At 45.1% G+C, this 24,250-nt stretch overlaps 1 protein-coding gene across 1 annotated transcript in view; it reads right to left on the bottom strand.

Moving 5' to 3' along the window:
- The window catches only part of KCNQ1 (potassium voltage-gated channel subfamily Q member 1), a 192,278-nt gene that overhangs the window by 122,977 nt on the left and 45,051 nt on the right, over positions 1–24,250 (bottom strand). Inside the window, exon 4 of the mRNA XM_038765388.1 lies at positions 7,257–7,347. Coding sequence (XP_038621316.1) covers positions 7,257–7,347 — 91 coding nt within the window. The remainder of the gene's footprint in view (positions 1–7,256; positions 7,348–24,250) is intronic.

Raw genomic sequence — 24,250 nt, 5'->3', positions numbered from 1 at the left:
CGCAGCACTGTGCATGCGGCTGGTGCCCAGTAATAATAATAATAATAATAATAATAATAATAATAATTGTGGTATTTGTTCCTACCACGTGGGGCTCACAGTCTTCATCCTCAATCAATCAATCAATCAATCGTATTTATTGAGCACTGTGTGCAGAGCACTGTACTAAGCTCTTGGGAAGTACAAGTTGGCAACATATAGAGACAGTCCCTACCCAACAGTGGGCTCCCAGTCTAGGTATTTGTTAAGTGCCTACTATGTGCCAGGCACTGTACTAAGCAAATCAATCAATCAATCGTATTTATTGAGCGCTTACTGTGTGCAGAGCACTGGACTAAGCACTTGGGAAGGACAAGTTGGCAACATATAGAGACGGTCCCTACCCAACAGTGGGCTCACAGTCTAAAAGGGGGAGACAGACAACAAAACCAAACATACTAACAAAATAAAATAAATAGAATAGGTATGTACAAGTAAAATAAATAAATAAATAGAGTAATAAATATGTACAAACAGATATACATATATAAATCAGGTTGGACGCAGTCCCTGTCCCACGTGGGGCTCAGAGTCTTCATCCCCAATTTACAGATGAGGTCACTGAGGCCCAGAGAAGTGAAGTGACTTGCCCAAGATCACAGAGCAGACAATTGGCAGATACAGGATTAGAACCCATGACCCATGACCTTCTGACCCCCAAACCCGGGCTCTTTCCAGTAAGCCTTGCTGCTTAGTGGAAGGAAGGCAGGAAGGCAGGAAGGAAGAAAGAGAAAGAAAGAAAGAAAGAAAGAAAGAAAGAAAGAAAGAAAGAAAGAAAGAAAGAAAGAAAGAAAGAAAGAAAGGGAAGGAAGGGAAGGAAGGGAAGGAAGGGAAGGAAGGGAAGGAAGGGAAGGAAGGAAGGAAGAAATAAAGGAAGAAAGAAAGAAAGAAAGGAAGGAAGGAAGGAAGGAAGGAAGGAAGGAAGGAAGGAAGGAAGGAAGGAAGGAAGGAAGGAAGGAAGGAAAAGAGAAAGAGAAAGAGAGAAAGAAAGAAAGAAAGAAAGAAAAGAAAGAAAAGAAAGAAAGAAAGAAAGAAAGAAAGAAAGAAAGAAAGAAAGAAAGAAAGAAAGAAAGAAAGAAAGAAAGAAAAAAAAAAAGAAAGAAAGAAAGGAGGGAGGGAAGGAAGGAAGGAAGGAAGGAAGGAAGGAAGGAAGGAAGGAAGGAAGGAAGGAAGGAAGGGAGAAAAAGAGAGAAAGAGAAAGAGAGAAAGAGAGAAAGAGAGAAAGAGAGAAAGAAAGAAAGAAGGAAAGAAGGAAAGAAAGAAAGAAAGAAAGAAAGAGAAAAGAAAGAAAGAAAGAGAAAGAAAGAAAGAAAGAAAGAAAGAAAGAAAGAAAGAAAGAAAGAAAGAAAGAAAGAAAGAAAAAAGAAAGAAAGAAAGAGAAAGAAAGAAAGAAAGAAAGAAAGAAAGAAAGAAAGAAAGAAAGAAAGAAAGAAAGAAAGAAAGGAAGGAAGGAAGGAAGGAAGGAAGGAAGGAAGGAAGGAAGGAAGGAAGGAAGAAAGAAAGAAAGAAAGAAAGAAAGAAAGGAAGGAAGGAAGGAAGGAAGGAAGGAAGGAAGGAAGGAAGGAAAAGAGAAAGAAAGAAAGAAAGAAAGAAAGAAAGAAAGAAAGAAAGAAAGAAAGAAAGAAAGAAAGGAGGGAGGGAGGGAAGGAAGGAAGGAAGGAAGGAAGGAAGGAAGGAAGGAAGGAAGGAAGGAAGGAAGGAAGGAAGGAAGGAAGGAAGGAAGGGAGAAAGAGAGAAAGAGAGAAAGAGGGAAAGAGGGAAAGAAGGAAAGAAAGAAAGAAAGAAAGAAAGAAAGAAAGAAAGAAAGAAAGAAAGAAAGAAAGAAAGAAAGAAAGAAAGAAAGAAAGAAAGAAAGAAAGAAAGAAAGAAAGAAAGAAAGAAAGAAGGAAAGAAGGAATGAAAGAAAGAAGGAATGAATGAATGAAATGCTGTCTGGGCCCTCCATCTAGTGGCCGAGAACGGTACTGGCGGGGTGTGGAATGGGGGTATTTGGAACCAGAGAAATTTGTAATAAAAATAATAATGATAATGGCATTTACTAAGCTCTTACTATGTGCAAAGCACTGTTCTAAGCGCTGGGGAGGATACAAGGAGGAGCCCTGGGGAGGAGAAGCAGCGTGGCTCAGTGGAAAGAGCCCGGGCTTTGGAGTCTGAGGTCATAGGTTCAAATCTCTACTCTGCCAATTTTTTTAATGGCATTTATTAAGCGCTTACTATGTGCAAAACACTGTTCTAAGAGCTGGGGAGGTTACAAGGTGATCAGGTTGTTCCACGGGGGGCTCACAGTCTTAATCCCCATTTTCTAGATGAGGTCACTGAGGCACAGAGAAGTTAAGTGACCTGCCCAAAGTCACCCAGCTGACAATTGGCAGAGCTGGAATTTGAACCCATGACCTCTGACTCCAAAGCCCTGGCTCTTTTCCACTGAGCCAATTGTCAGCTGTGTGACTTCGGGCAAGTCACCTTTCTTCTCTGTGCCTCAGTTACCCCATCTGTAAAATGGGGATGAAGACTTTGCAACCCCCCCGCCGTGGGACAACCTTATCACCCTGTAACCTCCCCAGCGCTTAGAACAGTGCTCTGTACATAGTAAGCGCTTAATAAATGCCATTATTATTGTTATTCATCCCCATTTTACAGATGAGGGAGCTGAGGCCCGGAGAAGTGAGGTGACTCACCCAAAGTCACACAGCTGACAAGTGGCGGAGCTGGGATTCGAACCCATGACCTCTGACTCCCAAGCCCGGGCTCTTTCCACTGAGCCACGCTGCTTCTCTACTGAATTTATTATTGAGATTGGGGTGAATTAAAGACAGAAAATCAGGGCGACGCCGAAAGGAGGGAGAGAAGAGGAGATGAGGGTTGGCCGGGGAAAGCCTCTTGGAGGAGATTTGCCTCCAATAAGCGCTTAGTCCAGTGCTCTGCACACTGTAAGTGCTTAATAAATGCGATTAAATGAATTAATGAATAAGAGAGGTAGAGAAACATCATGGCTTAGCGGATAGAGCACGGGCCTGGGAATCAGAAGGACCTGGCTTCCCCACTTGTCGGCTGTGTGACCTTGGGCAAGTCACTTCACTTCTCTGGGCCTCAGTTACCTCATCTGGAAAATGGGGATGAAGACTGTGAGCCCCACGTGGGACAGGGACAAAGGAGAGATTAGAACCCATGACCTTCTGACTCCCAAGCGCCCTGTGAGCCCCATATGGGACAGGGACTGTGCCCAACCAGATAATCTTGTAAAAATAATAATAATAATAATTATGGCATTTGTTAAGCGCTTACTATGTGCCCGGCACTGTACTAAGTGTTGGGGTGGATACAAGCGAATTGGGTTGGACACAGTCCCTGTCCCACGTAGGGTTCACAGTCTCAATGGGCTCAAACAGTCTTGCATCTACCCCAGTGCTACAAGTAGTATGGCTTAGTGGAAAGAGCCCGGGCTTGGGAGTCAGAGGTCATGGGTTCTAATCCCGCTCCTCCACTTGTCAGCTGTGTGACTCTGGGCAAACCACTTCACTTCTCTGTGCCTCAGTTCCCTCATCTGTAAAATGGGGATTAAGACTGTGAGCCCCACGTGGGATAACCTGATTACCTTGTATCTCCCCCAGTGCTTAGAACAGTGCTTGGCACATAGTAAGCACTTAACAAATACCATCACTATCATTATTATTGTTATTATTCTCTGTTCCTCAGTTCCCTCATCTGTAAAATGAGCCCCACGTGGGACAACCTGATAAACAATCTACTCCAGCGCTTAGAACAGTGCTTGGCACATAGTAAGCGCTTAACAAATACCATCACTATCATTATTATTATTGCTATTATTCTCTGTTTCTCAGTTCCCTCATCTGTAAAATGAGCCCCACGTGGGACAACCTGATAACCTTTTATCTACCCCAGCACTTAGAACAGTGCTTGGCACATAGTAAGTGCTTAATAAATATCATCACTATTATTATTCTTATTATTATTATTCTCTGTTCCTCAGTTCCCTCATCTGTAAAATGAGCCCCACGTGGGACAACCTGATAACCTTTATCTACCCCAGCGCTTAGAACAGTGCTTGGCACATAGTAAGCGCTTAACAAATACCATCACTATTATTATTATTGTTATTATTCTCTGGTCCTCAGTTCCCTCATCTGTAAAATGTGCCCCATGTGGGACAACCTGATAAACGTTTATCTATCCAAGCGCTTAGAACAGTGCTTGGCACATAGTAAGCGCTTAACAAATACCATCACTATCATTATTATTGTTATTATTCTCTGTTCCTCAGTTCCCTCATCTGTAAAATGAGCCCCATGTGGGACAACCTGATAAACTTAATCTACTCCAGCGCTTAGAACAGTGCTTGGCACATAGTAAGCGTGTAACAAATACCATCACTATCATTATTATTGTTATTATTCTCAGTTCCTCAGTTCCCTCATCTGTAAAATGGGCCCTACGTGGGACAACCTGAGAAGCTTTCATCTACTCCAGCGCTTAGAACAGTACTTGGCATTCATTCAATCATTCAATCGTATTTATTGAGCGCTTACTGTGTGCAGAGCACTGTACTAAGCACTCCCTCATCTGTTAAATGAGCCCCACGTGGGACAACCTGATAACCTTTATCTACCCCAGCGCTAAGAACAGTGCTTGGCACATAGTAAGTGCTTAATAAATACCATCACTATCATTATTATTGTTATTCTCTGTTCCTCAGTTCCCTCATCTGTAAAATAAGCCCCACGTGGGGCAACCTGATAACCTTTTATTTACCCCAGCACTTAGAACAGTGGTTGGCACATAGTAAGCGCCTAACAAATACAATCACTATCATTATTATTGTTATTATTCTCTGTTCCTCAGTTCCCTCATCTGTAAAATGAGCCCCACGTGGGACAACCTGATAACCTTTTATCTACCCCAGCGCTTAGAACAGTACTTGGCATTCATTCATTCAATCGTATTTATTAAGCGCTTACTGTGTGCAGAGCACTGTACTAAGCACTCCCTCATCTGTTAAATGAGCCCCACGTGGGACAACCTGATAACCTTTATCTACCCCAGCGCTAAGAACAGTGCTTGGCACATAGTAAGTGCTTAATAAATACCATCACTATCATTATTATTGTTATTATTCTCTGTTCCTCAGTTCCCTCATCTGTAAAATAAGCCCCACGTGGGGCAACCTGATAACCTTTTATTTACCCCAGCACTTAGAACAGTGGTTGGCACATAGTAAGCGCCTAACAAATACAATCACTATCATTATTATTCTCTGTTCCTCAGTTCCCTCATCTGTAAAATGAGCCCCACGTGGGACAACCTGATAACCTTTTATCTACCCCAGCGCTTAGAACAGTACTTGGCATTCATTCATTCATTCAATCGTATTTATTGAGCACTTACTGTGTGCAGAGCACTGTACTAAGCACTCCCTCATCTGTTAAATGAGCCCCACATGGGACAACCTGATAACCTTTTATCTACCCCAGCGCTTAGAACAGTGCTTGGCACATAGTAAGCGCTTAACAAATACCATCACTATCATTATTATTGTTATTATTCTCTGTTCCTCAGTTCCCTCATCTGTAAAATGAGCCCCATGTGGGACAACCTGATAACCTTTTATCTACCCCAGCACTTAGAACAGTGCTTGGCATATAGTAAGCGCTTAACAAATACCATCACTATCATTATTATTGTTATTATTCTCTGTTCCTCAGTTCCCTCATCTGTAAAATGAGCCCTACGTGGGACAACCTGATAAACGTTTATCTACCCCAGCGCTTAGAACAGTGCTTGGCACATAGTAAGCGCTTAACAAATACCATCGCTATCATTATTATTGTTATTATTCTCTGTTCCTCAGTTCCTTCTTCTGTAAAATGAGCTCCACGTGGGACAATCTGATAGCCTTTTATCTACCCCAGCGCTTAGAACAGTGCTTAGCACATAGTAAGTGCTTAATAAATACCATCACTATTATTCTTCTTATTATTATTCTCTGTTCCTCAGTTCCCTCATCTGTAAAATGAGCCCCACGTGGGACAACTTGATAACCTTTTATCCACAACAGCGCTTGGCACATAGTAAGCGCTTAACAAATACCACTAAAAAAAAAGTGTCTGGCACATAGCAAGAGCTTAATAAATACCTTAATAATAATTATTATTATTCAATAAGGCTTTGAAGGTGGGGAGAGTGTTGGTTTGTCAGATATGAAGAGGTGGGGGGCATTCCAGGCCAGAGGCAGGTTGCGGGCGAGGGGTTGGCAGTGAGATAGACGACATGGATGCCCAGTGAGAAGGTTTGGCATCAGAGGAGCCAAGTGTGCGGGCTGGGTTGGAGAAGAAGAGCGGTGAGGTGAAGTAGAGAAGCAGTGTGGCTCGAAAGAGCCCGGGCTTGGGACTCAGAGGTCATGGGTTCTAATCCCGGCTCTGCCCCTTGTCCGCTGTGTGACCTTGGGCAAGACACTTAATAATAATAATGATAGCATTTATTAAGCGCTTACTATGTGCAAAGCACTGTTGTAAACGCTGGGGAGGTTACAAGGTTACCTCCCCAGCACTTAGAACGGTGCTTTGCACATAGTAAGCGCTTAATAAATGCCATTATTATTATTCTCTGTGCCTCAGTTCCCTCATCTGTAAAAATGGGGATTGAGACTGTGAGCCCCCCGTGGGACAACCTGATCACCTGTATCCCCCCAAGCACTTAAATGCTATCACTAATCATCATCATCATCAATCGTATTTATTGAGCGCTTACTATGTGCGGAGCACTGTACTAAGCGCTTGGGAAGTACAAATTGGCAACATATAGAGACAGCCTACCCAACCGTGGGCTCACAGTCTAAAAGGGGGAGACAGAGAACAAAACCAAACATACTAACAAAATAAAATAAATAGAATAATAACACAATAGCATTTAGTAAGCACTTACTATGTGCAAAGCACTGTTCTAAGCGCTGGGGAGGTTACAAGGTGATGAGGTTGTCCCACGGGGGGCTCACAGGCTTCATCCCCATTTTCAGATGAGGGAACTGAGGCCCAGGGAAGTGCCCAAGGTCACCCAGCTGACAAGTGGAGGAGCCGGGATTTGAACCCATGACCTCTGACTCCAAAGCCCGGGCTCTTTCCTCTGGGCAACGGTGTTTCTTGGTACACGTCCAGTGACACGGGTCCACGGGCTGTCCACAAGCGATGTGCCCACATACGTACCATCCAAAACAGAGTCCCCGTAGCCAGGACCATGTACTGTTCGATGGTGGAGAGGACGCTGAAGATGAGGCAGATAAGCACGATGAGGAAGCTGGAAGACACAGGGACAAAGGAAACAAAAACCGTCAGAAGGACCTGGGTTCTAATCCTGCCCCGCCGCTGATAATAACAATAATAGTGATATTATTATTGGAGAAGCAGCGTGGCTCAGTGGAAAGAGCCCGGGCTTTGGAGTCGGAGGCCATGCGTTCGAATCCCGGCTCCGCCAATCGTCAGCTGGGTGGCTTTGGGCAAGTCACTTCACTTCTCTGGGCCTCAGTTCCCTCATCTGGAAAATGGGGATGAAGACTGGGAGCCCCCCGTGGGACAACCTGATCACCTTGTAACTTCCCCAGTGCTTAGAACAGTGCTTTGCACATAGTAAGTGCTTAATAAATGCCATTATTATTATTATTATTATTATTATTCTCTGTGCCTCAGTTCCCTCATCTGGAAAATGAGGATGAAGACCATGAGCCCCCCGTGGGACAACCTGATCACCTTGTAACCTCCCCAGCGCTTAGAACAGTGCTTTGCACATAGTAAGCGCTTACTAAATGCCATTGTGTTATTAGTGATAGGATTAAAGTGCTTACAGTGTGCAAGGCACTGTTCTAAGCACTTGGGGGGACACAGGTGATCAGGTTGTCCCACGTGGGGCTCACAGTCTCAATCCCCATTTTTACAGATGAGGGAACTGAGGCACAGAGAATAATAATAATAATAATGACATTTATTAAGCGCTTACTATGTGCAAAGCACTGTTCTAAGCGCTGGGGAGGTTACAAGGTGATCAGGTTGTCCGAAGTGGGGCTCACAGTCTTAATCCCCATTTTACAGATGAGATAAATGAGGCCCAGGGAAGTGAAGTGACTTGCCCAAAGTCACACAGCTGACAAGTGGCAGAGCTGGGATTTGAACCCATGACCTCTGACTCCAAAGCCCGGGCTCTTTCCACTGAGCCAGAGAAGTGAAGTGACTTGCCCAAAGTCACCCAGCTGACAAGTGACAGAGCCGGAATTAGAGCCCATAAACTCTGACTCCCAATACCGTGCTCTTTCCACTGAGCCACGCTGATCTGCTGTGTGACCTTGGGCAAGTCGCTTCACTTCTCTGGGCCTCAGTGATCTCATCTGTAAAATGGAGATTAAGATTGTGAGCCCCACGTGGGACATGGACTGTGCCCAACCTGATTAGCTTGGATCTACCCCGGCGTTGAGTACAGTGTCTGGCACATAGTAAACGCTTAACAGGTCGTGGGTTCAAATCCCGCCTCTGCCGCTTGTCAGCTGTGTGACTTTGGGCAAGTCACTTCACTTCTCTGGGCCTCAGTTCCCTCATCTGGAAAATGGGGATGAAGACTGTGAGCCCCCCGTGAGACAACCTGATCACCTTGTCTCTACCCCCAGTGCTTACAACAGTGCTTTGCACATAGTAAGTGCTTAACAAATGCTATTATTATTATTATTATTATTATTATTATTATTATTAACAAATATGATTTTAAAAAGAGGGAAACAGTCCCATAATCCCCAGGCAGGAACTCTCCCTTACTTTGGACTGTCCGAGGAAGACCCTAGAAGAGGAAAAAGAGGGGAGTGGAGAAAGGGAAAGGAGGGGACAGAAAGCTGGGGAAGGGGGTGAAGAAGGGGAGGGAAATAATAATAATAATAATAATAATAATAATAATAATAATAATAATAATAATATTTGTTAAGTGCTTACTATGTGTCAAACATTGTTCTAAGTGGTAAAAGGAGAAAGGCTCTAATCCCGGCTCCACCACTTGCCACTTGTCAGCTGTGTGGCTTTGGACAATTAACTGCTCTGTCCCTCAGTTCCCCCATCTGTAAAATGGGGATGAAGACTGTGAGCCTCACATGGGACAACCTGAAAGCGCTTAGAACAGTGCTTGGCACATATTAAGAGCTTAACAAATACCATCATTATTATTAAAGGAGGAGGGAGAAAGAGGGGGAAAGCAGGAGAGAGGGTCAGCCCCCTCTAGGGTCCCCCCCATTTTGAGACCCGGGGGAATTCCCTGATGCAGAGCTTTCCTTTCAGCTTCGTCAATGCTGTGCAGCCTTGGGAGAATCACTCTGCCCTCTCTGATCTGGCTTTTCTCAAGACTCCCCTGAACCGCTGGGGAGGGAAATGCGGGGGTTGGAGAAAGGGAGGGAGGAGAGGAAGAGGGAAAAGGGGAAGAGGGGCAGAAAGGAGAGGGAAGGGGAAGAAGAAGAGGAGGGAAAGGGAAGGAGGAGAGAGGGGGAGAGGAAGAATTAGAGCCAGTCCCCTCCCCTCGTCCCCCTCTCCATCCCCCATCTTACCTGTACCTGTATATATGTATATATACATACACCTTATATATACATACATATATATGTATATGTATATATACATACACCATATATATATATACACCTTACAGCACCTGTATATATGTATATATGTTTGTACATATTTATTACTTTATTTATTTATTTATTTATTTACTTTACTTGTACATATCTATTCTATTTATTTTATTTTGATAGTATGTTTGGTTTTGTTCTCTGTCTCCCCCTTTTAGACTGTGAGCCCACTGTTGGGTAGGGACTGTATATGTTGCCAATTTGTACTTCCCAAGCGCTTAGTACAGTGCTCTGCACACAGTGCTCAATAAATACGATTGATTGATTGATTAATTGTAGCATCCCCCAATTTGAGACGCGAGGAAATCCCCCCATTCAGTGCTTTCCTTTCAGCTTCATCCTTCCCAGACTGAGCCCCCTCCTTCCTCTCCCCCTCGTCCCCCTCTCCATCCCCCCATCTTACCTCCTTCCCTTCCCCACAGCACCTGTATATATGTATATATATATTTGTGCATATTTATTACTCTATTTATTCATTTATTTATTTTACTTGTACATATCTATTCTATTTATTTTATTTTGTTAAGATGTTTGGTTTTGTTCTCTGTCTCCCCCTTCTAGACTGTGAGCCCACTGTTGGGTAGGGACTGTCTCTATATGTTGCTAACTTGGACTTCCCAAGCGCTTGGTACAGTGCTCTGCACAAAGTAAGCGCTCAATAAATACGATTGATTGATTGATTGATCAGTGCTGCGCGGCCTTTGGAAAACTGCTCTGCCCTCTCTGATCCGGCTTTTTGCAAGATGGTCCTGCCCTCACCGGCTCAGAACCCCCAGCGAAGGGAGGGAGGGCATAGAGAAGCAGCGTGGCTCAGTGGAAAGAGCCCAGGCTTTGAGTCCGAGGTCAGGGGTTCAAATCCCCGCTCTGCCAATTGCCAGCTGTGTGACTTTGGGCGAGTCACTTCACTTCTCTGTGCCTCAGTTACCTCATCTGTGAAATGGGGATGAAGACTGTGAGCCCCCCGTGGGACAACCTGATCACCTTATAACCTCCCCAGTGCTTAGACCAGTGCTTTGCAATCAATCAATCAATCAATCAATCGTATTTATTGAGCGCTTACTGTGTGCAGGGCACTGTACGAAGCGCTTGAGAAGTACAAGTTGGCAACATATTGAGACGGTCCCTACCCAACAGTGGGCTCACAGTCTAGAAGGGGGAGACAGAGAACAAAACCAAACATATTAACAAAATAAATAGTAAGTACTTCATTCATTCAATTGTATTTATTGAGTGCTAACTGTGTGCAGAGCACTGTACGAAGCGCTTGGGAAGTACAAGTTGGCAACATATTGAGACGGTCCCTACCCAACAGTGGGCTCACAGTCTAGAAGGGGGAGACAGAGAACAAAACATATTAACAAAATAAAATAGATAGAATAAATATTTACAAATAAAATAGAGTAATAAATCCGTACAAACATATAGACATATATACAGGTGCTGTGGGGAGGGAGAGGAGGGGGCTCAATCTGGGAAGGCCTTTCTTTCCTCTCCCCCTCGTCCCCCTCTCCATCCCCCCATCTTACCTCCTTCCCTTCCCCACAGCACCTGTATATATGTATATATGTGTGTACATATTTATTACTCTATTTATTTATTTTACTTGTACATATCTATGCTATTTATTTTATTTTGTTAGTATGTTTAGTTTTGTTCTCTGTCTCCCCCTTCTAGACTATGAGCCCACTGTTGGGTAGGGACTGTCTCTCTATGTTGCCAACTTGGACTTCCCAAGTGCTTGGTACAGTGCTCTGCACACAGTAAGCGCTCAATAAATACGATTGATGATGATGATGATGACCGTCTCTCTATGTTGCCAACTTGGACTTCCCAAGCGCTTGGTACAGTGCTCTACACACAGTAAGTGCTCAATAAATACGATTGATTGATTAATAAATGCTATCGTTATTATTATTATTATCGTCGCTCTGGCTACTCTAGGCGTCATCCTCAGTCATTCACCTGGGCAAGGCTCAATCCCTTTGTTACCCACTGGTTCGGCTGTTTTCTGGGGATGGGGGAAAGGGCCCTTGGGTGGCAGAGGAGGAGATTAGGCTGGCAAAATTCCCGATCCACCCGGCTCGGGGCCAACAGGAAGAAGAGGCCACCCACACTCTTTCCCACGATCCCATGCCAGGCCTGTCAGGGCCTGCCCCTGGACACCCTGTGGGCCCTAAGCCCCCATGCTAGTAATAATACTAATAATGATGGCATTTATTAAGCGCTTACTATGTGCCAAGCACTGTTCTAAGCACAGGGGAGGTTACAATGTGAGCAGGTTGTCCCACAGGGGGCTCACAGTCTTCACCCCCATTTTCCAGATGAGGGAACTGAGGCCCAGAGAAGTGAAGGCCTTCCCAGACTGAGCCCCCTCCGTCCTCTCCCCCTCCTCAATCAATCAATCAATCAATCAATCGTATTTATTGAGCACTTACTGTGTGCAGAGCACTGTACTAAGCACTTGGGAAGTTCAAGTTGGCAACATATAGAGACAGTCCCTACCCAACAGTGGGATCACAGTCTAAAAGTGGGCTCACTGTCTTCATCCCCATTTTCCAGATGAGGGAACTGAGGCCCAGAGAAGTGAAGGCCTTCCCAGACTGAGCCCCCTCCGTCCTCTCCCCCTCCTCAATCAATCAATCGATCGTATTTATTGAGTGCTTAATGTGTGCAGAGCACTGTACTAAGCGCTTGGGAAGTACAAGTTGGCAACATATACAGTCCCTACCCAACAGTGGGCTCACAGTCTAGAAGACTCCCCTTCCCTTCCCCACAGCACCTGTATATATGTTTGTTCATATTTATTACTCTATTTATTTATTTATTTTACTTGTACATATCTATTCTATTTATTTTATTTTGTTAATATGTTTAGTTTTGTTCTCTGTCTCCCCCTTCTAGACTGTGAGCCCGCTGTTGGGTAGGGACTGTCTCTATATGTTGCCAACTTGGACTTCCCAAGCGCTTCGTCCAGTGCTCTGCACATAGTAAGCGCTCAATAAATACAATTGATTGATTGAAGTGACTTGCCCAAAGTCACACAGCTGACAAGTGGCGGAGCCGGGATCTGAACCTCCAAAGCCCGGGCTCTTTCCACTGAGCCACGCTGCTTCCCGGGGGGACACAGCCTGATAACAGCAGTGAGAAGCAGCGTGGCTCAATGGAAAGAGTCCGGGCTTTGGAGTCAGAGGTCATGGGTTCAAATCCCGGCTCCGCCACTTGTCAGCTGTGTGACTTCGGGCAAGTCACTTCACTTCTCTGGGCCTCAGTTCCCTCACCTGTAAAATGGGGATGAAGACTGTGAGTCCCCTGTGGGACAACCTGATCACCTTGTAACCTCCCCAGCGCTTAGAACAGTGCTTTGCACATAGTAAGCGCTTCATAAATGCATTATTATTATTATTATTATTATTATTATTATTATTATTATTATTATTATTATTATAACACAGCCCTGCAGAGAGTCCCTGGCCCAAAATCGCGGCTAGTCTGTGCTGAGCCCCTCCAGATTGATAACACAACCTTTCAGAGAGCTCATCATTCATTCTTTCAATCATATTTATTGAGCGCTTACCATGTGCAAAGCACTAAACTAAGCCCTTGAGGGAATACATTATAACAACAAATAGATACATTCCTGCCCACGACGAACTCACAGTCTTGAGAGACAGACATTAATATCAATAGGTAAATCAATAAATAACAAAAATCATCATCATCATCACTGTGGTGCTTGTTAAGAGTTTACCACGTGCCAAGCGCTGGGATAATAATAATAATAATAATAATAATAATAATAATAATAATAATAATAATAATAATAATAATAATGGCATTTAGACCCAACATAATATGGCCAGTGGTTAGAGAGCAGGCCTGGACATCAGAAGGATCTGGGTTCTAATCCCAGCTCTGCCACTCGTCTGCTGTGTGATCTTGGGCAAGTCACTTCACTTCTCTGGGCCTCAGTTTCCTCATCTGGAAAATGAGGATGAAGACTGGGAGCCCCATGTGGAGTATGAACTGTGTCAAACCTGATTATCTTGGGCCTATCCCAGCGCTTAGGACAGTGCCTGGCACAGAGTAAGTGCTTGATATGTCTGTTAATTCGGTTGTATTGTGCTCTCCCAAGCTCTTAGTACAGTGGTCTGCACATAGTGAGCACTCAATAAATACCAATGATTTATTAGCAGGCAGGGAATGTGCCTGCTAATTCTGTTGTATTGTAATAATAGTAATATTAATAATAATAATAATAATAATTATGGCATTTGTTAAGCGCTTACTATGTGCAAAGCACTGTTCTAAGCGCTGGGGGGGATACAATGTGATCAAGTTGTCCCACGTGGGGCTCACAGTCTTAATCTCCATTTTTACAGATGAGGTAACTGAGGCTCAGAGAAGTTAAGTGACTTGCCCAAGGTCACACAGCAGACTTGTGGTGGAGCTGGGATTCGAACCCATGACCTCTGACTCCAAAGCCCGGGCTCTTTCCACTGAGCCACGCTGCTTGTTAAGCGCTTACTATGTGCCAGGCACTGTACTAAGCGCTGGGGTGGATACAAGCAAATCGGGTAGAACATAGACTTTGTCCCATTCCCCAGATGAGATAACTGAGGCACAGAGAAGTGAACTGACTTGCCTAAGGTCACACAGCAGACAAATTGTGGAGTTGGGATTAGAACCCATGACCCTTTGACTACCACATAGAGAAGCAGCATGGCTTGGTGGAAAGAGCCCGGGTTCAGGAATCAGAGGTTGTGGGTTCTAATCCTGGCTCCACCACGTGTCAGCTGTGTGACAGTGGGCAAGTCACTTCACTTCTCTGTGCCTCCATTACCTCATCTGGAAAATGGGGATGAAGACTGTGAGCCCCACCTGGGACAACTTGATAACCTTGTAATAATAATAATAACGTTGGTATTTGTTAAGCACTTACTATGTGCCAAGGCACTGTTCTAAGCACTGGAGGAGATACAAGGTGATCAGGTTGTCCCACATGGGGCTCACAATCTTCATCCCCATTTTACAGATGAGGTCACTGGGGCACAGAGAAGTTAAATGACTTGCCCAAGGTCACGCAGCAGACAGATGGCGGAGCCAGAATTAGAACCCATGACCTCTGACTCCCAAGCCCGGGCTCTTTCCACTAAGCCACGCTGCTTCTTGTATCTCCTTCAGCGCTTAGAACAGTGCTTGGCACATAGTAAGCGCTTAACAAATACTATTATTATTATTATCAGTCCCGTTCTCTCTCCACTACACCACACTGCTTCACTCATATACGCTGCTTGTCCTCTCCCAAATGCTTGGAACAGTGCTTTGCACATTGTAAGCACTCAGTAAATATCATTGATTGATTAAAAAGCAGGGAATGTGTCTGCTAATTCTGTTGTATTGCACTCTCCCAATCAATCAATCAATCAATCAATCAATCAATCGCATTTACTGAGCACTTACTGTGTGCAGAGCACTGTACTAAGCGCTTGGGAAGTACAAGTCGGCAACACATAGTGCTTAGTGCTTAGTAATTACTAGTGCTTAGTAATAATAATAATGGTATTTGTTAAGCGCTATGTGCAAAGCACTGTTCTAAGCGTAGTACAGTGCTCTGCACACAGTACTCCACTGATTTTACTTGTACATATTTACTATTCTATTTATTTTGTTAATGATGTGCATCTAGCTATAATTCTATTTGTTCTGAGGGTTTTGACCCCTGTCTACATGTTCTGTTTTGTTGTCTGTCTCCCCCTTCTAGACCGTGAGCCCGTTGCTGGGTAGGGATTGTCTCTGTCTGCTGCCGACTTGGACTTCCCAAGCGCTTAGTACAGTGCTCTACACACAGTAAGCGCTCAATAAATACGGTTGAATGAATGAATGAATAAGCGCTCAATAAATATCACTGATCTACTAAAAACAAAAAACAAAAACGACCAAGTCCCGCCACCAGGGGGCAGAAAACGAATCCGGATCCGTGCCTGGCTCTGGCTCATTCATTCATTCATTCATTCACTCACTCACTCATTCATTCATTCACTCACTCACTCACTCATTCATTCATTCACTCATTCACTCATTCATTCATCCGTATTTATTTTTTTTCAGTGGCATTTATTAAGCGCTTACTATGTGCAAAACACTGTTCTGAGCGCTGGAATAATGATGGCATTTGTTAAGCGCTTACTATGTGCAAAGCACTGTTCTAAGCGCTGGGGAGGTTACAGGTATAGAGAAGCAGCGTGGCTCAGTGGAAAGTGCCCGGGCTTCGGAGTCAGAGGCCGTGGATTCAAATCCCGGCTCTGCCACTTGTCAGCTGTGTGACTTTGGGCAAGTCACTTCACTTCTCTGGGCCTCAGTTCCCTCATCTGCAAAATGGGGATTAAGACTGTGAGCTCCATGTGGGACAACCTGATCACCTTGTATCCCCACAGCGCTTAGAACAGTGCTTTGCACATAGTAAGCGCTTAATAAATGCCATCACTATTATTATTATTATTATCATCATCATCAGGTAGCCTCCCCAGCGCTTAGAACAGTGCTTTGCACATAGTAAGCGCTTAACAAATGCCATCATCATCATTATTATTATTACAAGGTGATCAGGTTGTCCCACGGGGGGTTCACAGTCTTTATCCCCATTTTACAGATGAGGGAACCGAGGCCCAGAGAAGTGAAGTGACTTGCCCAAAGTCACACAGCTGACAAGTGGCGGAGTGGGATTAGAACCCATTTTTCATTCATTCATTCATTCATTCAATCGTATTTATTGAGTGCTTACTGTGTGCAGAGCACTGGACTAAGCGCTTGGGAAGTCCAAGTTGGCAACACATAGAGACGGTCCCTACCCAACAGTGGGCTCACAGTCTAGAAGGGGGAGACAGAGAACAAAACAAAACATATTAACAAAATAAAATAAGTAAGCGCTCAATAAATACGATTGATTGATTGATTGATAAATAGAATATGTACAACCCATGAACTCTGACCCCCAAGTCCGGGCTCTTTCCACTGAGCCACGCTGCTTTACTGAGTGCTTTCTGATTGCAGAGCACTGTACTAAGCGCTTGGGAAGTGCAATTCGGCAACAGATAGAGGCAGTTCCCACCCAACAAGGGGCTCACAGTCTAGAAGGGGGAAACCGGCCTAAACCGGAGGAGAAAAGATAATGAAAAGTAGGACAGGAAATCTCAGGGTGACTTTCATTCAGTCGGTAGTTATTATGATTTATGAGAAGCAGCATGGCTCAGTGGAAAAGAGCCCGGGCTTTGGAGTCAGAGGTCATGGGTTCAAATCCCCGCTCCCCCAATTGTCAGCTGTGTGACTTTGGGCAAGTCACTTCACTTCTCTGGGCCTCAGTTCCCTCATCTGGAAAATGGGGATGAAGACTGTGAGCCCCCCGTGGGACAACCTGATCACCTTGTAACCTCCCCAGCACTTAGAACAGTGCTTTGCACATAGTAAGTGCTTAATAAATGCCATTATTATTATTATTGGGAGAGTCCGATATAAAAGACTTGGTAGACTTGGGGGGGATACGAGGTAATAATAATAATAATAATAATAATAATAATAGCATTTATTAAGTGCTTACTGTGTGCAAATCACTGTTCTAAGCGCTGGGGAGGCTACAAGGTGATCAGGTTGTCCCACAGGGGGCTCACAGTCTTAATCCCCATTTTACAGATGAGGTGATTGAGGCACAGAGAAGTTAAGTGACTTGCCCAAAGTCACACAGCTGATAAGGGGCAGAGCTGGGATTCATAATAATAACGGCATTTATTAAGCACTTACTAATATATAATAATAATGGCATTTATTAAGCACTTGTTATGTGCAAAGCACTGTTCTAAGCGCTGGGGAAGTTACAAGGTGATCATGTTGTCCCACGGGGGGCTCACTCTTCATCCTCATTTTACAGATGAGGTAACTGAGGCCCAGAGAAGTGAAGTGATTCACCCAAAGTCACACAGCTGATAAGGAGCAGAGCTGGGATTCATAATAATAATGGCAGTTATTAAGCACTTACTAGTAGATAATAATAACGGCATTTATTAAGCACTTGCTATGTGCAAAGCACTGTTCTAAGCACTGGGGAGGTTACAAGGTGTTCAGGTTGTCCCACGGGGGGCTCACAGTCTTAATCCCCATTTTACAGATGAGGTCACTGAGGCCCAGAGAAGTGAAGTGACTTGCCCAAAGTCACACAGCTGATAAGGAGCAGAGCTGGGATTCATAATAATAATGGCAGTTATTAAGTGCTTACTAATAAATAATAATAACGGCATTTATTAAGCACTTGCTATGTGCAAAGCACTGTTCTAATCACTGTGGGTAGAGACAAGGTGATCAGGTTGTCCCACGGGGGGCTCACAGTCTTAATCCCCATTTCACAGATAAGGTCACTGAGGCACAGAAAAGTTAAGTGATTTGCCCAGTCACACAGCTGACAATTAGCAGAGTCAGGATTCGAACCCATGACCTCTGACTCTCAAGCCGGGGCTCTTTCAAATTCTCTCATCTCTAATCTCTGATTCTATTTATTTATATTTATGCAACTGATTCCTGTTTACTTGTTTTGATGTCTGTCTCCCCCACTTCTAGACTGTGAGCCTGGTGTGGGCTATTTGCCGAATTGTACTTTCCAGGCGCTTAATACAGTGCTCTGCATGCAGTAAGCGCTCAATAAATATGATTGAATGAATGAATAATAACTGTGGCAGTTGTTAAGCACTTACTGCATGCCAGGCTCTGTATTAAGCGCTGGCATAGATACAAGATAAATGAATTTGACACAGTTCCGTCCCACATGGGGCTCACACTCTTAATCCCCATTTTACAGATGATAATAATAATAATAGCTGTAATATTTGTCCAGCACTTACTACGTGCCAAGCACTGTTCTAAGCACTGGGGTAGTTACAAGTTGATCAGGTTGGTCACAGTTCCTGTCCCACATGGGGCTCACAGTCTTAATCCCCATTTTACAGACAGTAATAATAATAACAATAATAATAATAATAATCATAATAGCGGTATTTGTTCAGCCCTTACTATGTGCCTAGCACTGTTCTATGGCTCAGTGGAAAGAGACCAGACTTTGGAGTCAGAGGTCATGGGTTCAAATCCCAGCTCCACCAATTGTCAGCTGTGTGACTTTGGGCAATAATAATAATAATGAAGGCATTTGTTAAGCACTTACTATGTGCAAAGCACTGTTCTAAGCACTGGGGGGGATACAATGTGATCAAGTTGTCCCACGTGGGGCTCACAGTCTTAATCCCCATTTTTACAGATGAGGTAACTGAGGCTCAGAGAAGTTAAGTGACTTGCCCAAGGTCACACAGCAGACTTGGGGTGGAGCCGGGATTCGAACCCATGGCCTCTGACTCCAAAGCCCGTGCTCTTTCCACTGAGCCACCCTGAAAGTCACTTCTCTTCTCTGGGCCTCAGTTCCCTCATCTGTAAAATGGGGATTAAGACTGTGTTTATGTATATATGTTTGGATGTATTTATTACTCTATTTATTTTACTTGTACATATTTATTCTATTTATTTTATTCTGTTAATATGTTTTCTTTTGTTCTCTGTCTCCCCCTTCTAGACTGTGAGCCCAATCAATCAATCAATCGTATTTATTGAGCGCTTATTGTGTGCAGACCACTGTACTAAGCGCTTGGGAAGTACAAGTTGGCAACACACAGAGACGGTCCCTACCCAACAGTGGGCTCACAGTCTAGAAGAGGGAGACGGAGAACAAAACAAAACACATCAACAAAATAAAATAAATAGAATGAATATGTACAAGTAAAATGAATAAATAAATAAATTTATTTTGGGGTAAAATAAATATTTAAATAAATAAATAAATATTTTGGGGTAAAATACCCACTGTTGGGTAGGGACCGTCTCTATATGTTGCCAACTTGTACTTCCCAAGTGCTTAGTACAGTGCTCTGCAAACAGTAAGCGCTCAATAAATACGACTGAATGAATGAATGAACGACTGTGAGCGCCCCGTGAGACAACCTGATCACCTCGTAACATCCCCAGCGCTTAGAACAGTGTTTAGCACATAGTAAGCACTTAATAAATGCCATCATTATTATTATATAGGTTGGATAGAGTTCCTGTCCCTCATCGGGCTCAGGGTCTTAATCCCCATTTTATAGATGACAATAATAAGAATAATTGCGATATTTGTTCAGCGCTTATTATGTGCCAAGCACTGTTCTAGGCGTTGGAGTAGATATGAGGTAATTAGGTTGGACGCAGTCCCTGTCCCAAACGGGCCTCACAGTCTTAATACCCATTTTAAAAGATGAGCAAAACTGAGGCCCAGAGAAGCGAAGTGACTGGCCAAGATCACACAGCAGACAGGTGGGAGAGCTGGATTAGAACCCAGGTCCTCTGATTCCCAGGCCCGGGCTCTAGCCTCTTGGTCACACAAATCAGGCCTTTCCCTCAGCCCTGCCCAACTCCGCAATTTACAGCTTAGGGGCTGTAAAACAAGCGCTTAGTACAGTGCTCTGCACATAGTAAGCGCTCAATAAATACGATTGATTGATGATGAGGGGCCTCACTCATTCATTCATTCAATCGTATTTATTAAGCGCTCACTGTGTGCACAGCACTGGACTAAGCGCTTAGGGGAGTTCAACATAATAAACAGATACATCCCCTGCCAGCATTCAATGAAGCGCTCAATAAATACGATTGATTGATTGATTGATTGATCATTATTGTTACTTACCATTAAAATTAATAGAATATTGTTATTACTAGGGGGCAGGACGGGGATTTGAACCCAGTCCCACTGAGGGCCGCCCGGCCTGGATTCCTAAATTGACAGGCCCCGGGGGAAGGACCTGTTTTATTTTGTTGTCCGTCTCCCCCTTCTAGACTGTGAGCCCGCTGTTGGGTAGGGACCGTCTCTATATGTTGCCAACTTGGACTTCCCAAGCGCTTAGTACATTCATTCATTCCATCATATTTATTGAGCGCTTACTGTGTGCAGAGCACTGGACTAAGCACTTGGGAAGTCCAAGTTGGCAACATCTAGAGACGGTCCCTACCCAACAGCGGGCTCACAGTCTAGAAGGGGGAGACAGACGACAAAACAAGACATATTAACAAAATAAAATAAATAGAATAAATACGTACAAATAAAATAAGTAAATAGAGTAATAAATCCGTACAAACATATATCCAGGTGCTGTGGGGAGGGGAAGGAGGTAAGGAGGGGGGGATGGAGAGGGGGAGGAAGGGGAGAGGAAGGAGGGGGCTCAGTCTGGGAAGGCCTCCTGGAGCTTAGAGGAGGAGAGCCCTGTGCTAAGCACTGGGGCGGACGCGGGAGAGTCAGATTCATTCATTCATTCATTCTTTCAGTCGTATTTATTGAGCGCTTACTGTGTGCAGAGCGCTGTACCAAGCGCTTGGGAAGTCCAAGTTGGCAACATCTAGAGACGGTCCCTACCCAACAGCGGGCTCACAGTCTAGAAGGGGGAGACAGTGCTCTGCACACGGTAAGCGCTCAATAAACACGATTGAATGAATGAATGAGAGAAGCTGGAGGCTCAGAGAGGGCAGTACGGGCGCCCAGCATAAACAAGCACATTCCTTCTCCCTGACAAAAGCCGAGAGAATCAATCAATCATATTTATTGAGCGCTTACTGTGTGCAGAGCACTGTACTAAGCGCTTGGGAAGTACAAGTTGGCAACACATAGAGACAGTCCCTACCCAACAGCGGGCTCAGAGTCTAAAAGGGAGAGAAGGCTACTTGGGGTGCCCCCTCCTCCGTCCGGTCCCCTGCCCGGGACGTATCTGGGTCCAAAGTGGGGACTCTGGGCCTCCGCCCGGCCCGGCACGATAAGAAGCCGCGTGCAAAGTATATTTAGAAGGTTTCAAGGCAAGGGCATCAGGGTGACCGGCGTGGAATGGGGCCCAAGGTGACTGTCACGGGGTGGGACGGGCCTCACCCCGCCGCGGCCACGTGCCCGGCTCCCCAGAGTCGACTGGGCACGCAGGGCCGGCTGAGGGACCCACGATCAATCAATCAATCAATCGTATTTATTGAGCGCTTACTACAAGGTCATCAGCGTGGCTCAGTGGGAAGAGCCCGGGCTTTGGAGTCAGAGGTCAAGGGTTCAAACCCCGGCTCTGCCACTCGTCAGCCGTGTGACTTTGGGCAAGTCACGTCAATCAATCAATCAATCAATCGTATTTATTGAGCGCTTACTACAAGGTCATCAGCGTGGCTCAGTGGGAAGAGCCCGGGCTTTGGAGTCAGAGGTCAAGGGTTCAAACCCCGGCTCTGCCACTCGTCAGCCGTGTGACTTTGGGCAAGTCACTTCAATCAATCAATCAATCAATCGTATTTATTGAGCGCTTACTACAAGGTCATCAGCGTGGCTCAGTGGGAAGAGCCCGGGCTTTGGAGTCAGAGGTCAAGCGTTCGAACCCCGGCTCTGCCACTCGTCAGCCATGTGACTTTGGGCAAGTCACTTCAGTCAATCAATCAATCAATCGTATTTATTGAGCGCTTACTACAAGGTCATCAGTTTGGCTCAGTGGAAAGAGCCCGGGCTTTGGAGTCAGAGGTCAAGGGTTCAAACCCCGGCTCTGCCACTCGTCAGCCGTGTGACTTTGGGCAAGTCACGTCAATCAATCAATCAATCAATCGTATTTATTAAGCGCTTACTACAAGGTCATCAGCGTGGCTCAGTGGAAAGAGCCCGGGCTTTGGAGTCAGAGGTCAAGCGTTCGAACCCCGGCTCTGCCACTCGTCAGCCATGTGACTTTGGGCAAGTCACTTCAGTCAATCAATCAATCAATCATATTTATTGAGCGCTTACTACAAGGTCATCAGCGTGGCTCAGTGGAAAGAGCCCGGGCTTTGGAGTCAGAGGTCAAGGGTTTAAATCCCGGCTCTGCCACTCGTCAGCCGTGTGACTTTGGGCAAGTCACGTCAATCAATCAATCAATCAATCGTATTTATTGAGCGCTTACTACAAGGTCATCAGCGTGGCTCAGTGGGAAGAGCCCGGGCTTTGGAGTCAGAGGTCAAGGGTTCAAATCCCGGCTCTGCCACTTGTCAGCCGTGTGACTTTGGGCAAGTCACTTCAGTCAATCAATCAATCAATCGTATTTATTGAGCGCTTACTACAAGGTCATCAGCGTGGCTCAGTGGGAAGAGCCCGGGCTTTGGAGTCAGAGGTCAAGGGTTCAAACCCCGGCTCTGCCACTCGTCAGCTGTGTGACTTTGGGCAAGTCACTTCAATCAATCAATCAATCAATCGTATTTATTGAGCGCTTACTACAAGGTCATCAGCGTGGCTCAGTGGAAAGAGCCCGGGCTTTGGAGTCAGAGGTCAAGGGTTCAAACCCCGGCTCTGCCACTCGTCAGCCGTGTGACTTTGGGCAAGTCACTTCAATCAATCAATCAATCAATCGTATTTATTGAGCGCTTACTACAAGGTCATCAGTTTGGCTCAGTGGAAAGAGCCCGGGCTTTGGAGTCAGAGGTCAAGGGTTCAAACCCCGGCTCTGCCACTCGTCAGCCGTGTGACTTTGGGCAAGTCACGTCAATCAATCAATCAATCAATCGTATTTATTGAGCGCTTACTACCAGGTCATCAGCGTGGCTCAGTGGGAAGAGCCCGGGCTTTGGAGTCAGAGGTCAAGGGTTCAAATCCCGGCTCTGCCACTCGTCAGCCGTGTGACTTTGGGCAAGTCACTTCAATCAATCAATCAATCAATCGTATTTATTGAGCGCTTACTACAAGGTCAGCAGCGTGGCTCAGTGGGAAGAGCCCGGGCTTTGGAGTCAGAGGTCAAGGGTTCAAATCCCGGCTCTGCCACTCGTCAGCTGGGTGACTTTGGGCAAGTCACTTCAATCAATCAATCAATCAATCGTCTTTATTGAGCACTTACTGTGTGCAGAGCACTGGACTAAGTTGGCAACAGAGAGAGACAGTCCCTACCCAACAGTGGGCTCACAGTCTAAAACGGGGAGACAGAGAACAAAACCAAACATACTAACAAAATAAAATAAATAGAATAGATATGTGCAAGTAAAATAAATAAATAAATAAAGAAAAAGAGTAATAAATCTGTACAAACATATATACATATATACTGGTCGCCCCCTTCCACACGTCCAGCCCCGGGCTCCGTCCAAGGCCGCACCAGGACGTTGGCTGCCTCCTGCGGAGTTTAAGGATGGACCCCCCAAAACCCCCCGTCTCTCCCCCGAGAAGCCACATGGCTCAGTGGCAAGAGCCCGGGCTTGGGACTCAGGGGTCCCGGCTCTGCCACTTATCAGCTGGGTGACTTTGGGCCGGTCACTTGGCTTCTCTGGGCCTCGGTTTTCCAAATGAGGATGTTAGAGAAGCAGCGGGGCTCAGCGGAAAGAGCCCGGGCTTTGGAGTCAGAGGTCATGGGTTCATTCATTCATTCATTCATTCATTCAATCGTATTTATTGAGCGCTTAACTGTGTGCAGAGCACTGTACTAAGCGCTTGGGAGAGTACAATTCGGCAAC

The sequence above is a fragment of the Tachyglossus aculeatus genome, chromosome 22 (assembly GCF_015852505.1).
Source record: "Tachyglossus aculeatus isolate mTacAcu1 chromosome 22, mTacAcu1.pri, whole genome shotgun sequence".
Classification (NCBI taxonomy): Eukaryota; Metazoa; Chordata; class Mammalia; order Monotremata; family Tachyglossidae; genus Tachyglossus; species Tachyglossus aculeatus.
The sequence above is the reverse complement of the archived record's forward strand: the minus strand, read 5'-3'. Positions and strand labels throughout refer to the sequence as shown.